The sequence below is a fragment of the Clupea harengus genome, chromosome 18, assembly GCF_900700415.2.
Source record: "Clupea harengus chromosome 18, Ch_v2.0.2, whole genome shotgun sequence".
Classification (NCBI taxonomy): Eukaryota; Metazoa; Chordata; class Actinopteri; order Clupeiformes; family Clupeidae; genus Clupea; species Clupea harengus.
This window is the reverse complement of record NC_045169.1, coordinates 23,012,124-23,027,529: the sequence shown is the minus strand read 5'-3', so window position 1 is coordinate 23,027,529 and position 15,406 is coordinate 23,012,124. Positions and strand designations below refer to the sequence as shown.

At 47.0% G+C, this 15,406-nt stretch overlaps 1 protein-coding gene across 5 annotated transcripts in view; it reads right to left on the bottom strand.

Moving 5' to 3' along the window:
* Window positions 1–15,406, bottom strand: part of LOC105904737 (collagen alpha-1(XXV) chain) — a 226,516-nt gene that overhangs the window by 6,449 nt on the left and 204,661 nt on the right. For 2 of the 5 annotated variants that reach the window (XM_031584868.2, XM_031584869.2), the window contains exons 22-35: window positions 14,284–14,361; window positions 13,167–13,190; window positions 11,081–11,125; window positions 10,458–10,502; window positions 10,268–10,348; window positions 10,053–10,115; window positions 8,117–8,167; window positions 7,378–7,404; window positions 6,482–6,562; window positions 5,715–5,750; window positions 4,972–5,025; window positions 4,539–4,592; window positions 4,048–4,074; window positions 301–378 (exon numbers count right to left, since the gene is read on the bottom strand). In XM_031584868.2, coding sequence (XP_031440728.1) covers window positions 301–378; window positions 4,048–4,074; window positions 4,539–4,592; window positions 4,972–5,025; window positions 5,715–5,750; window positions 6,482–6,562; window positions 7,378–7,404; window positions 8,117–8,167; window positions 10,053–10,115; window positions 10,268–10,348; window positions 10,458–10,502; window positions 11,081–11,125; window positions 13,167–13,190; window positions 14,284–14,361 — 744 coding nt within the window. Of the gene's footprint in view, window positions 1–300; window positions 379–4,047; window positions 4,075–4,538; window positions 4,593–4,971; window positions 5,026–5,714; window positions 5,751–6,000; window positions 6,563–7,377; window positions 7,405–8,116; window positions 8,168–10,052; window positions 10,116–10,267; window positions 10,349–10,457; window positions 10,503–11,080; window positions 11,126–13,166; window positions 13,191–14,283; window positions 14,362–15,406 lie in introns of those variants that run through there. The other 3 variants (XM_042710545.1, XM_042710547.1, XM_042710546.1) reach the window with 2 other exon arrangements.

The window sequence follows — 15,406 nt, the reverse complement described above, 5'->3', positions numbered from 1 at the left end:
GCATGTGTGTTTGTCTGCAACACGTGTGTTTGTGTTTGTGTGTGTGTGTGTGTGTTTGCGTCGTTGTGTCGTGGTGCCAACGAGTGTGTCTGTGTATGTATGTGTGTCTATGTGCTGTGTGTGTGTGTGTGTGTGTGTGAAGAGGGGTGTACGTGTTTGTCATGTGTGTGCTCAGATGCCAGTGAGTGTGTGTGTGTGTGTGTGTGTGTGTGTGTGTGTGTGTGTGTGTGTGTGAGTGTGTGCATGGGCAGAGGGTAGAGAGCATGCACGGGCAGAGGAAGGGAAAAGAGAATACTGTACCAGCTGGCATGGGGCATCGAGCCCATCCAGACCAGGCTGCCCTGGCTCCCCCTTCTCCCCCTTAAAGCCCCGGAACCCCTGCGTCACAGAGATGGAACTGGGAGTGTTACTGGGACACAGGCTGCAGGTGCCCGCCCTGTACCCCTCCGCTGGGGGGTCAGGCCTGGGCAGAGAGGGGCGGCCCCCGTTCCCCCTCCTGTGGCATCCGGGCTTACTGGAGAACCAGTGTCTCTCTGTGTGTGTGTGTGTGTGTGTGTGTGTGTGTGTGTGTGTGTGTGTGTGTGTGTGTGTGGGATTGACGTTTTGAATGAGAAATCACAATCTGTGAGGGGTGGACATGGAGTGTTCTTAGGTATGTTTTTTTCGATCCCAACATAAACCGAAAAGCTTGTGTCTGTACATACTTAATGTTTGGGAATAGCAATAGTGAGACCTAGCCCTGGTTTGTTTATGGTTGCCATAGCAATAGTGAGAGCTAGTGAGACCTAGCCCTGGGTTGTTTATGGTTGCCATAGCAATAGTGAGAGCTAGTGAGACCTAGCCCTGGGATGCCAGGATGGAGGGGGGCAGCCCCTCCCATCAGGTTGAGTTTTGAGTAAGTGGGGGTTTGGGTTGGGGGTAGGACAGGACGTTGGACAGCCGTCAAACTGTCTCTTGCTTTGCTACGGGAAAAGAATGTGAGAACACGCAGCCGGGACATACCAATGGGCAGGGTGCATCTAATCCGGGGGCACCCTGTTCTCCTTTCTCCCCCTTAGGCCCTTTTTTGCCCTTCTTTCCCTTCTCCCCCTGTGGACACAATGGTTTGGTCAGCTCAAGACTTTCTCCAATCACAACTGAGAGGTTCATGTGTTCTGGAGTCAGTGAGGACGGCCGCGTGCAGCGCGTCTAATGCAGGGCTTCTATTGCAGGGCGTGCTGGAAACTATGGCAAGTTAAGAATATGCAATAATTGATGAAGATGATTTGAAAAACTGAAACTGGAAAAAAAAGAGAAAGGGTTTTTTACAAAATCATTAGGATACCAAAAATATGAGTGATGATTGACTAATGTATAATATCAATAAAAAAATCCCACCATATTTAATCCACACACCCATTACAATCTACACAATCCCAATTTGGGATTATTAATTAAAGCTGCACGGAGACCTGTGAAATGGACGTTGGTCGCCCTCACTGAACCAGAACGTTAGGAGAGCACCGCAATTACAGGGGAAGGATTAAAAGAGCACCACCACTCTATGAGGAGCAGTGGGGGGGAACCATTAGAGGACCAGGAGGACCATTAGAGGACCAGAAGGAGGACTGGAGGAGGACCAGAAGGAAGACTAGAGGAGGACTGGAGGAGGATCGGAAGGAAGGAAGGAAGGAATCGGAAGAGGGCAAGTGGCTGGTCCTCCCCACAAACGGGGGTCAGGGGGCAGGAGGCAGGGGGGAGGGCAGGGAGGAGAGGGTAATCAAGGGCATGAGGGAAGAGAAAGAGTGTCAGGAATGACACTAGCAGGGGTAACAGAACACGTCATCAACCAGTCACTCGCAATCACAACCCCTGGAAAAACAAACAAACAAACAAAGCCATATACATACAAACAAACAAATGAATCAAACAAACAAACGTACAAACAAACAAATCAAACAAACACACAAACAAACCAACTAATCAAACTAGGCTACAAAACCATATCCCTTTTCACGCTACGGTCTCCACTGTTTAGACTTTTAAAGATTTCGTTATAACCTGGGGGAAAAGCCATCTCAGATTGGTCGATCGATTGATTGATTGATTGATTGATTGATTGCTTGATTGATTGATTGATTGATTGATTACTGATTGATTGACTGACTGACCCGAATGAACATGGGTAGGGGATGGCTGCCGTAAGGTCATGGAGAATGACAAATGATTTCAAATCATCTGATATGACATTTTGTAATGAACAGACCCAATGAACCAAATTACAATGTCAATGAATGAATGAAGGGATACAGTTTTCTTGACACGCATCTAATTGTGCACAGGAACACCACTAGAGCACACACAACAAACCTAACCACAACAGGCATCTTTACACTACAGCTTACATGTAGAATTGTGTGCGGTTCAATGAAATATATCAAAATAACAGCCTCAGGCAACTTAATAAGCTGGTTGAGATTGGCCAACTTGAAATGATGTAGAAATAGATCAACGATGTTATAAGACATGTTATAAGACATGTTATAAGAAATGCTGCTTGCATGAAGCGAGAAGCTCTTGTCTATAACGCGTCATATGTTACACAAGAGCAGTTGTGATAGCGTGATAAAGCTTTCCAAAACTACAGTATACTGTATATCAGAGGATTTCAGGTGTTGTCTTTAAGCTAATATGTGTTTAGCGTAAAGGCTCCAAGCACTGTAAAGCGATTTTGGGGCTCACAGGATACACACTGCTGATGACTATGAAACATACATGAAATGAACGTTGACAAAACATGCTGTCAGAATATTGGAAATGGCATGTTAAAATGCAGAAACTGCCATTCTACTGCAAAGCAGCGTAGTTCAATATCATAATGCATGGCTATACTATGCATATGTTTTTGGGTTGTATGGATGTGTGTGTGTGTGTGTGTGTGTGTGTGTGAAGAATCTTGCTGTGTAAAGATGCCAGAAGTGTGTGAGTGATCTGAAAAGCAGGCAAGTGTTATAGACAGCACTGGAGCAAGGCAAGCAAAAACAGCCAGTTTGCTGTCTGTGGTCTGCTGTCAATGGACTATCTGTAAAACAACACAATGTTTCGATAATCAGCCCCGATTTATTTCTATTATGCCTTGAACAATAGTTTACAAGCGTGGTTTTATGGTCATAACCATGCTTTATTGTCTGAGCAAGCTTTACTGCCTTGTCACAAAGACACTCTTACAGAAAACAATAGTCTGATGTTTTCATTAGGTGAATTGTGGGGAAAAAAGATGATTATTTTCATTTCAATGTTTCAGATAATGGAATGAGCAATGCTGAAGTGTGAATGCTGAACAACAAGTAATGAAAATTTAAGGGCCAATTTAGATAAATCTTGGAACAGTTCTAAGCATCTTGGATCTATGTTCTGTCAAAGTTCCAGGCTACCAAGCAAGAGGAACAACTTGTTTACTGAAGATGCAAGCCTCCTCTGTAAAACAAAACAAAAATGTCTGCTTCATTCTGTAACCGATCCACTTTCATTTCTATTTTCTAAAGGATTTCTGTCCGCTTGGTGATTTCTATTGGATGTTGAGGCCCTGTTCCAAAACACGGATGGTCCATTGACATCTAAGGACTAGATAGAACCTAACCCCAGAACAGAACCGACCCGGACCCGGTCCTGACCAGATCACTAGATCAGCACCGGACCAGCGTCAGCATCAGCATCTGTCTGGGCCAAGGGATCGGTCCCTGTTCACACGCCAAACTATTGATCACACTCCTCAGAATCAACGCATCTGATCACCTTTTCTCCTCTCTCCCCAATGTCGCCTTTCTCACCCTCTGAACCTGGTAAGCCCTGCAAAATACAACTCTGGTTGATTACACAAACACACACACACACACACACACACACACGCACCCCTCACACACCCCTCAGACACACGTGACGTGGGCCTGGACTCAGGCCAGGGAACACCATATCACTAGTCTGATAGCACACAGGTACAAGGAACTGGAGGTGGAGGGGGAGATAACTGACTGGAAACATTTAGTCTGAGATGTTTTCTGTACTTACATCCAGTCCCGGTGTCCCAGTTGAGCCCTGTGAAGGAAGACGTAACGTGTTTGTCAGTGTTGCAACACAGTGCATGTACAGGCTAAGGCTAATGCTATTGCTAATGCTAATGCTAATGCTGTGAAGCGCATGATGACAGGACTATAGTCAGGCAGACCCACAGGGCCAACATTGGACAGGGGCCCTGTCACATGCTAGGGTAGTTTGGACTGTTGACCATAGAGTGTAGATTAGTTTAGTGCAAACATCTAGCCTAGTCCTGACCTCTCACAGAGCAGAGTCCTGAACGAGGGCCCTGGAACATTTTTTGACTGTAGAGTTTAGTCTACACTATAGCTAAGTCCTACCCTAGGTCCTAAGTTTAGACCATAGACGTTAGGACTTCTCAGGGGGCATGTGGTTTCCTGTTAAGTCTTTGGGTGCTAATGTGGTGAGTCCAGCTGATTGGGATAGTGTACTCAAGACCATAGACGTTAGGATGGTGTACTCACAGGCAGGCCATACGGTCCCCTCGGCCCAGGTTCACCTTCAGCACCCTTCTCACCCTGTGGCAAGCACAGGTCGTCATTAGCAACATGCTTCCACTAAAAGCCTCAAACATCACATCACACTTTTTAGCTGTCACTACATGTTTTCAATCACACAGCCTCGGTGTATGACTGCCAAAAAAGGTATATCTGTACTAAACCGTCTGTCACCTTGGATAAAAGCGTCTTCCAAAATGGATGAATGTTATGCGCTAATGATGTGTTTTGTGCTAATGATATCACAGTTGACTGCAGAAACAAAGGATTTCTGCTGACAGTGCCCTGATATAGTATATATAAATAGATACATTAGATATAGGAACAGAGATATTATATATAGAAATATACTTATATAGAACAGGAATATAGATATGGGAACAGGGAGGGTTGAACTCACAATATCTCCCTTTGGACCTGCTGGTCCTGATGCCCCCATTGGCCCGTCCATACCCTAGAGCAAGAACACTTCCGTTACCGCATTCTTAAAACACACACACACACCGTCCTCACAGTAACCACACGGAGACATGTTTCGCCAGGCAGCTGCCACTCAAGTTTACAGGCTACCCCCCTCACCACTTAGTCGACTTGAAGATGTCCAAATACACACAGTGTTTCCCTAATGGCGTCCTAGCCAAGCTTGGGTAAAAATGGCAGAAATACAGAAATACACCTGGTCTCTGTGTCTGCATGTCCACAGCACCATCTCTCACTCAAACTGAGGTGACAGTAAAAACCAACACAACAACAACACACTGCCCGTCACAACATGTCCATGCACAGTACACACGGACACACAGATGTGGTGTATTACAACCACGGTAATGTTAATGGATGAGTGGATGTTAATACTGTGTTAATTATTAACACGCAGACAGGGATCTGGAAGTGTCTGATTCCGAGGCTTATTTATTGCATTGATTTATTTGTTTGCATTGCCAATATATTTGTACCGTCAAAGTACAACATGGTGGAGTTGAGCCCTTCAATTCGGGTTCAGCTGAGCTCATCAACATAAAACAATGCAGTGAGGTGAGGAGGTGGTGTGGAGGGGGAGTGGGGAGGGGGGTAGAGGAATGGGGGTATTTGTGGTGGGGGGTGAGGGTAAGTGGGCGTGAAACTGTGACAGGTGAAACTCACCATTATCCCAGGCTTGCCGTCCAAGCCAGACGCTCCCTGTGTGGTTATGTGGGGGATGAGTGACATGAACAAGGGGATTAGTACATGATGAAACGAGTACCATCAACGCTGTTACTGTGGGAGGACACAGGACATGACACACACACACAAACAAACAAACAAACAAACAGGTAGACAATCGAGCAAACGTAAACATGTGTTTTAGGATGGCTGGTGGCACAGGCAGGCAAGGCTGAGAGTGAGGGAGAAGAGTCATGAATGCAGAAAACACACACACACACACACACACACACACACGCACAGAGACACATGTATAGACACACACACACACGCAGTGATGTGGGCACAAACAGATGAGGAATTCAGTGGGAAATGCCAGACCAGGAGACTGGATGCCTTAGAGCAAAGGGGAATGTTAGGGATAGGTGGAGAAAAAGAAGGGGAAGGAAGGAAAGAGGGAAGGAAGGAAGATGTTGAAGGGAAAAAAAGACGATAAGAAAAGAAAGAAAGGATGTAAAGAGGGAAGGGTGGAGTGAAGGGAAAGATAGATGAGAAGAAACAACACAAGAAAGCAACACAAATGTCTGGGAAAATAGAAAAAGGATAGTAGATGAAAAGAATGAGAAAGAAAGGGAAGAAGAAAGGAGGTAAAGAGAGAAATGGAGGGAGTGAGGGAGTGAAGAGGAGTGAAATGGGGAGTAGGGAGGTTGAGGCTGGGGTGCTGAGGCCCATCGGATGCATGTCTGCGGCGAAGCGGGTGTACTTACGGGGAGACCCAGGGCTCCTCTGTCCCCCTTGTGCCCCAGTTCCCCTCGCGCTCCCTTCAGCCCATGCAACCCGCCGTCCCCCTAAACGCAAGAGGTCAAAGGTCAGCTCAGAGGAGGGGCGCTCTAGGCAGGAGGTTTATGTGTCCACATACACAAACTCACAAACAGACACCTGCTGCAGCTTCATAGACTGACATTTTCCAGATGCGTTTCAGGTTTAGGGAGATTTTTTTTTCAGTGTATTTACAGTTTAGGGTGTGTGTGTGAGTGGATTGCAGTAACTAAATATGTAACCCTTTTGCCTAGGATTCTGTTGGTAAAGCGATGGCAGTGATAGCCATGCTACTGCTATGCTATTGATAGCCATGCTACCGCTATGCTATGCTATTGATAGCCATGATACCGCTATGCTATTGATAGCCATGCTAATGCTATTTGCCACATACTAACTTCCATTTATTGCAGGACTGTCACATGCTTATTTCTCAATGTTGCATTCTGGGTCATCATGTCAGGCCATCAAAATGGGCCTTTGTTGACAGTTGTCATGGCAAGCACTAAATGATTAATATTAAACTATCATGACATCTAATGACAGTGTATGATATCTATGTCTGTTATGCTGCAAGGTTCAAGTAAAGTGTGTCTAAGGAAACTTGAATAGACATCCCACAATAAACATGGGTGATCTGTGGAAGCTGCAGAGATGTCTCTAGTTCACTGTGTCAGTACTTTTATATGACTAGGAAGTCATCTTTTCTGGGCCTCTAGATTACAGAATATTAAGATAATGAGAGTTTTAATCATATTACTGATTATAATTGGCCAGCATGCAGGTAGAGATTAATAGCATTGGCGGGTTAAGCGCGCGCTCTCCTCACGGTTAAGGGATTTACCTTCGGTCCTGGGAATCCATGAGGGCCCTGGAAAACACACAACACACACATCAGTGTTTCAAATCACCACAAGCTCAACATAGCAGTAGGCCAGATCTAGGCCAAGGCTGGGGTAGATCTAGGCCAAGTCTGCGGTAGATCTAGGCCAAGTCTGGGGTGGATCTAGGCCAAGGCTGGGGTAGATCTAGGCCAAGTGGTAGCTGTGGTAAGCAAGTGGTATCTGCTGTGTTTGTCTGGGCTCGTCAGTTGCTACACATGAGGGAGTTCCACCAGAGCTTGTGTTGCACGGCAACTGCATGACATAACCTGCAGGGTGGAGCTCTCTGCCTGGTCTGCACACCTCTCATGCAGCACTGACAGTTGTGGAAGAATAAAGAACATTCTGTAAATTACATCACCATTTACCCAGCGCCTGCTATGGATACTGTGGTGCAGGCCACCAATCACAGTCGCTACCGCTTTGAGGATATTCAGGCAGAACCGCTGTGAGGATATTCAGGTGGTACCGCTCTACTGTGAAGATATTCAGGCTGTACTGCTTCGAAGTACTGCTGTGAGGCTATTGAGGGTGTCTCCTTTGCAAATGACACTGCCGCCAAAGTCTTATCTGTTTGTGACATTTTTCTTTCCTGTCTCTCTTACTGTGTTTATGGCTAAACTCAGATTGTGCATTGGCAGACAGGGACTTTGACTAAGTGTCACGTTTTCTGCTGTTGAGCTCTGTGAATGTTAAACTCACCATCGGACCGGGAGGACCATGAGGCCCTGGGGATCCAGGAGGACCAATAATCTATAAGAGAGAGAGAGAGAGGGTGAGAGAGAGAGAAAAAGAGAGGGAGACAGATTAGAGAGAGAGAGCGATGGAGAGAGAGAGAGAGAGTGATTGAAAGGGGGAGATACAGAGAGTGACCCGGGAGAGACAGTGGAGGGACAGTTAGAGAGAGGAAGAGGAGTGTGAGGAAAAGAGGAACATGGGGAAAGAGAGAATAAGAGATAAAAAGAGAAGGGAGAGAGGGAGAGAGAGAGAGAGAGAGAGAGAGGGAGAGAGGGAGAGAGAGCATGGGGAGAGGGTAAGCATTCACATAATCAGCCCTGTAATCACCACTTCCTGAAACAATCGGCGTCTTCCAGCATGTCAAGACTGATACCAAGTCTGTCCCATGATGCTGTAATGTGTCATTACATCTCTGGAAGAGAGGAGAGACCCATGGCTGAGCTGATGCCAGAACAGCTCGGGATCCTCACCAGATCAATGCCAAACACAGCTGCAGTCCCGCGGGCCAGTCTATAGCCTCGCTCCAGCTGGTCCAGGCAACTAGCCCCTTGACCCGTGCAACGCCTCAGCCCGTACGGAGCACAGCGGGGGAGTGTGTGTGTGTGTCTGTGTGTGTGTGTGTGTGTGTGTGTGTGTGTGTGTGTGTGTGTGTGTGTGTGTGTGTCTGTGTCTGTGTCTGTGTCTGTGTGTGTGTGTGTGTGTGTGTGTGTGTGTGTGTGTGTGTGTGTGTGTGTGTGTGTGTGTGTTTGTGTGTGTGTGTGTCTCTGTGTGTGTGTGTGTGTGTGTGTGTACGCCTCAGCCTGTACGGAGCGCGGGGGGGGGGGGGGGGGGGGAAGAGTTCGGCCACATTGTGAAACGCGTGCTTTGCCTCTCTGCGCAGACCGCTGTTGGCAGGCCCGTGTGGCTCACACGCTCACACACACACACACACACACACACACTCACACACGCTCTGTCTCTGTGTCTGTTTCACAACGCAGACATCTGTCTGAGCACGAGGGAGTGGCAGCGCTGTCATCAGGGCTAATGAGAGCACAAGGAGAGGGAGTACAGCCAACAGATTGGGATGTGCTGTGAGTGTGTGTGTGTGTGTCTGAGCATGTGTATTCACAACATTTGATTGCTGATGAAATTTGATCTATAATGTGGATTGAAAGATAAAGTGTATGTGTGTCTCTCTCTGTGTGTGTGTGTGTGTGTGTGTGTGTGTGTGTGGAGTGACATGCAGCCTTGCTAATTTAATTCTACGTCTAAGGAGAAGCATGTAGATTAGATTAGATTAGATTCAACTTTATTGTCATTGCACAGAGTAAAAGTACTGAGACGACGAAATGCAGTTAAAGAAGGAGTGGAGATGCCGGGGATTGAACCTAATACAGTAGGGATTAGCTCTGAATGTGTGGGATTGATCAATAGGGATTAGCTCTGAATGTGTGGGATTGATCACCTACAGGAGGGATTAGCTCTGAATGTGTGGGACTGAACCTAATACAGTAGTGATTAGCTCTGAAGGTGTGGGATTGAACAGTAGGGATTAGCTCTGAATGTGTGGGATTGAACCTAATACAGTAGGGATTAGCTCTGAATGTGTGGGATTGAACAGTAGGGATTAGCTCTGAATGTGTGGGATTGATCTGGGTGCTTGATGTGTTTGAACCATTCTAAACCTATTCAATCCCTTGTGATGATGGGCTGTGACGCTCTGGGCACTGGCGAACCTGCACTCTTATCACAATGTGCTGAGGTCACATCTGGCCATCTAAGACCAGGGTAACTCTAGGTCACCCGAGATACTAGGGTAATATCTTTCAGGACATGAACTCTTGCATAATAAACAGACACACACACACACACACATACACACACACACACACACACACACACAAAGGCAGACACTCACAGAAGGACCCTGTGAACCTGACAGGCCAGCATCTCCCTTGTCTCCCTTCAGTCCGTTGACGCCCTAGGAAGTGACAAGAACACAGACAAGAAACAGGAAATGACACGGCATCTGTGGTTTCCTGCATCTATCCCCTCATTCTCTCAAAGTAGCGCATCACGCTAATCATTTATTAGCATCGATGTGAGGCAGAGACAGACGGGGGGTGGTCTTACCGGGAGACCAGGCAGTCCCATCGAGCCCTTATCGCCTGATATCCCAGGCATGCCCATATCTCCTTTGGAGCCCTTCAGACCCTGTGGGCAGACGGAAATGTTTCGTTTTACAAGCTGTCAAGAATCTATATTGAACAAAAAAAAAAAAGGTTTCTTCTTCCCCAAGATGAAAATCACTTGTCATTCTCACCCTCTCTCCGTCCAGCCCCGACAGGCCTTGAGCGCCCTGGTCACCCTAGGAGGGAGAGAGATAGCAGGGTGTGAGTCTGAGTATCTCTATAGCGGAGCGCTAATATACATTACATTACATTATCAGGCAATACGTATGGAGTTTGGAAAATGTCTGGAAAGGCTGAGAAAGGTTTAAGGATGAAGGAAACTGAATAATTAAAAAAGCTGTAGAAACACTGGTTTAGGCCCTGATGAACGTAGAGAGTGTGTGTGTGTGTATTGCTGTGTGTGTGTGTGTGTGTGTGCGTGTGTGTGTGTGTGTGTGTGTGTGTGTGTGTTTACGTTTGTGTGTGTGTGTGTGTGTGTGTCTGTGTGTATGGCTGTGTGTGTGTGTGTGTGTGTGTATGTGTGTGTGTGTGTGTGGCTGTGTGTGTGTGTGTGTGTGTGTGTGTGGCTGTGTGTGTGTTTACGTGTGTGTGTGTGTGTGTGTGTGTGTGTGTGTGTGTATGGCTTTGTGTGTCTGTGTGTGTGTGTGTCTGTGTGTGTGTGTGTGTGTGTGTGTGTGTGTGTGTGTGTGTGTGTGTGTGTGTGTGTGTGTGTGTGTGTGTGTGTGTGTGTGTGTGTGTGTGTTTGGCTGCCTACCTTAAGGCCTGGCGGTCCCAGAGGCCCGGGAGGACCCGCGGGTCCCTGATGTAAAAGAGGAAGGCTTTAATCACCACCATCATCATCATCATCATCATTAAACGTCCTCATCTTTATTATCTCCACTCTTAGAAGAAAAGGGCTTTTCGGTTTGTTCCCACATCATTTTCTGTCCCACTTTCTAGTTGTGATCTTTACGGCTCTGAAGAATGCTAATATGTTCCTTTTAGGAATATGTTCCTGTTCCTTTTAGAACTAAAGAACCTTTAGCCAGTAATACATTATTTGTGCGACTGTGTGATACAGGGTTCTACGCTGCATATAGCTGCGTAGACCTACCTAGAAAATCTCATTTGGCAAAGTGTCATTCAACAATGATTCTGGACTGATAATCCAATGGATTGTGTAAGCATCTGAAAGAACCTTTTTTTCTAAGAGTGTGAACTCTTTTCAAGTATCAAACTTCATATTTTAGAGATGACTTTCACATGCATTGAAAAACAAAAACCATATCCTTGCCATATTTGACCCCCAGCAAACACACACATATTTGACCACAAGCAAACACACACATATTTTAGGGGAAGTAAGACCACATGAACAGGAAGGCACTGTCATGACAAATGATGAGGAAAACTACAGTGGTGATCTTGAGAACACGAGAACACACACACACACACACACACACACACACCACAGACACTTCCAGACATGCACACAGACACGCACACACACACCACACATACCTCCAGGCACATGCACACACATGCCAAACACACACACACACTGAACACACATGCACACACACACACGCCAAACATAAACGCACACACACACACGCACGGCAAACATAAACGCACACACACACACACATGCACACACAGACACACACACACACACACACACACACACACACACGCCAAACATAAACGCACACACACACGCACGGCAAACATAAACGCACACACAGTGGGACAAGAAGTCATTAGTGCTCGAGCATGCTTTAAAGGGAGCCAGTCAGCATTTTCCAACTGTGTGCGTGTGTGTGTGTGTGTGTGTGTGTCTGTGTGTGTGTGTGTGTGTGTGTGTGTGTGTGTGTGTGTGTAGTCAGCAGACACAGCACATAAGAGGATTGCATAACCAGACACACACACTGGTCTCTCTGGGCCACCCTGTACAGGAGGGTTCTGGTTAGGGTGTCCAGTGTTGGACGTTAAAGTGAACCGTTTAGATATTAAGCTGACCAGTTAGAACCGCTATATTTGATCTAGAACGTCAGAAGCGTTTGTTTGCTGTACGTGTATTCATTAACACTGTGTAGCTACCAGGATGTGCCCATAAGGATGTGCTAAGGGGTCGCAGGGTAAAGCCATCTGCTGAGTGACATAATGTCCAACTCAGCAGTGGCGCCTAAGTACTGCAAAAAAAGGTTCCGTCTTGAAGAACGTTCATGTACTCTGGCTAGAACGGTTAGATAACCAAGAGGTTTCTTAAATAGCACTGTTGAGTTCGAGCTAGGAATCATTGGATCCTATCACCTAGTGTCCTTTCACATCCGTTATCTCACTCTAGGTGCCCTCTGAACTTTGGGATGGCATTGTGACATCATGACGCAGGTGTTGCCTAACACAAGCTGAGTGTTTTTCTGAGCGTAACCCTTCCACACACACACACACACACACACACATGCAAACACACACACACACACACACACACACACAGACGGCAGCTCTTTGTAGGTGGCGACTAAATGTGCAGTGGCAACCATTAGACTCAGGCTTTAAAATGACACACAACACTTAAAACAATACTTAGAACAACACGCACGCACAAACACACACTCACACACACACACACACACACTCACACACACACACACACACACACACACACAGACACACACACACAGATACACACACTTAAAACAACACTTAGAACAACACTTAAAACCACGGGCACAGACATCACATATGTGTGGAATTAGATGAGGGGTGTGTTTATGAGAGAGGTGGGGTGGGTCCATGCTGGGTGAACGTTCAGCACTCGTGACACAGACAAGATGAAGATGATGATGATGATAAATTACCGTCACTGTAATAGTGGTAATCTTCTGTTGTTGGCCAAGAGAGAGGGGAGGGGGGAGGGGGGGGAGGGGAGGAGAGATAACATTAGCGGTTACGCACCCGCCAAAAAGATGTGTGTGAGCACACTCTCTGACCATTCCTCCAGAGAGCCGCCGTTTGAACTACATATGTGACGTTTATAATGTTTAACAGACACAGTTGAAGTGTACAGATGCAAATGGGGCTCTGGTTAAGATGCAAGACAGGCTGGTTAGACTCCAGCCTGGACGTTCACTGTCAGTACCCAGGAGTGGCTAACTTGACCGTGATCTGATCTGCTAAAAGGTGAGAAATGCTCAAATGTGGGCAAGGGGTTTGAGACGGAGAGCAGAGAGAAGCTGAGAGTTTACTCCGTTTGTTTTCACCCTAAGTTTGCTCCATGAGTTTACTCCATAACCCCCAAACGGTGGACTCTAGGTCAGCATCGGCCTTGCAAGGCTCAGGATGATTCGAAACAGTGGATCGTGCTGAGGCATGTTGAACCATTTTCAACCCACAAAATGCAGATTTAAAAACAAATGAAATATTAATAATCTAAATATTAACACCAGCATTGATGTGTTTCATCACAGTACAGTCATATAATTCAGGTTATAGCTAAACACACTATTTAAGGACATTTCTATCATCAGCCTTACACTTTAGCATACATTAATAAAGGAGGGCTTCGGCATTTGAGCTAGAGGTAGGAAGGATAACAAATCAGTGAATCCCTCTTTAAATTTGAACATTTGTGTTTACATTTCAAATTATTCGATTTAAACGTTAACCCTTTGTCCAGCGTTCATGTTTGTTCGCCCCCGGAACCCCCTCCCCAGACCATTTGTGTGTTTTCACAGAGACCGCCTCGGTCTTGATCAGTTCACTGCGGCAGTCGTTCTCCATCGTGTGACACATCGTGTCAAACAATCACGTCAACAACGCCAGGGAGAGCTGATAATCAGTAATCCTGTTTTCGACTTTGACAATCAATAACCCTGCTTGACTCGCATAGCACACCAGCAGCTCTGAGGAGAGGAAGGGGGGGGGGGGGGGATGGTAGGAGGTTAGGAGGCTGTGGTGCATGATGGGGTCTCTGACCTGCAGGGCTTCCTGGATGTTTCCGTTGTAGTCGATGATCTCAGTGATGCCCTGGTCTCCCTTCTGCCCCGGGGGTCCCTGTTTGGGTGGCACAGAGCACACGAGGGACATGAGGTTTGGGTGGCACAGAGTACATGAGGACGGATGGGTGGCACAGACCACACGAGGGACATGAGGACACAGGGTGGCACAGAGTACACAAGGGACATGAGGACACAGGGTGGCACAGAGCACATGAGGGACATGAGGACACAGGGTGGCACAGAGCACATGAAGGACATGAGGTCACAGGGTGGCACAGAGCACATGAGGGGCATGAGGACAGATGTTTGGGTGGCACTAATCACACGAGGGACATGAGGACACAGGGTGGCACAGAGTACACGAGGGACATGAGGTTTGGGTGGCACAGACCACATGAGGGACATGAGGACACAGGGTGGCACATGAGGGACACGACGGACATGAGGTATGGGTGGCACAGAGCACATGAGGGACATGAGGACGGTGTTTGGGTGGCACAGAGTACATGAGGGACATGAGGACACAGGGTGGCACAGACCACACGAGGGACATGAGGACGGATGTTTGGGTGGCACAGAGCACATGAGGGACACGAGGGACATGAGGTCAGGGTGGCACAGAGTACATGAGGGACATGAGGACACAGGGTGGCACAGAGTACATGAGGGACATGAGGACACAGGGTGGCACAGAGTACATGAGGGACATGAGAGCGGTGTTTGGGTGGCACAGAGTACATGAGGGACATGAGGACACAGGGTGGCACAGAGCACACGAGGGGCATGAGGACACAGGGTGGCACAGAGCACACGAGGGACATGAGGGGCATGAGATTTGGGTGGCACAGAGTACATGAGGGTGGCACAGGGTGGCACAGGTCACATGAGGGACATGAGGACGGATTCAAAGAGCTCAGGAGAAAAGGACAAAAATGTCTCATCTCATTTTGGTTGGGATCCATGGATACCTATAGAGCTGACATGTACACCTACGGAAGGCGTATCCATGGATACCTATAGAGCTGACATGTACACTGTACACATGTACATGGAAGGACACTCAACTGCAAATTAAAATCTGCTACAAAAACACTTCTCTG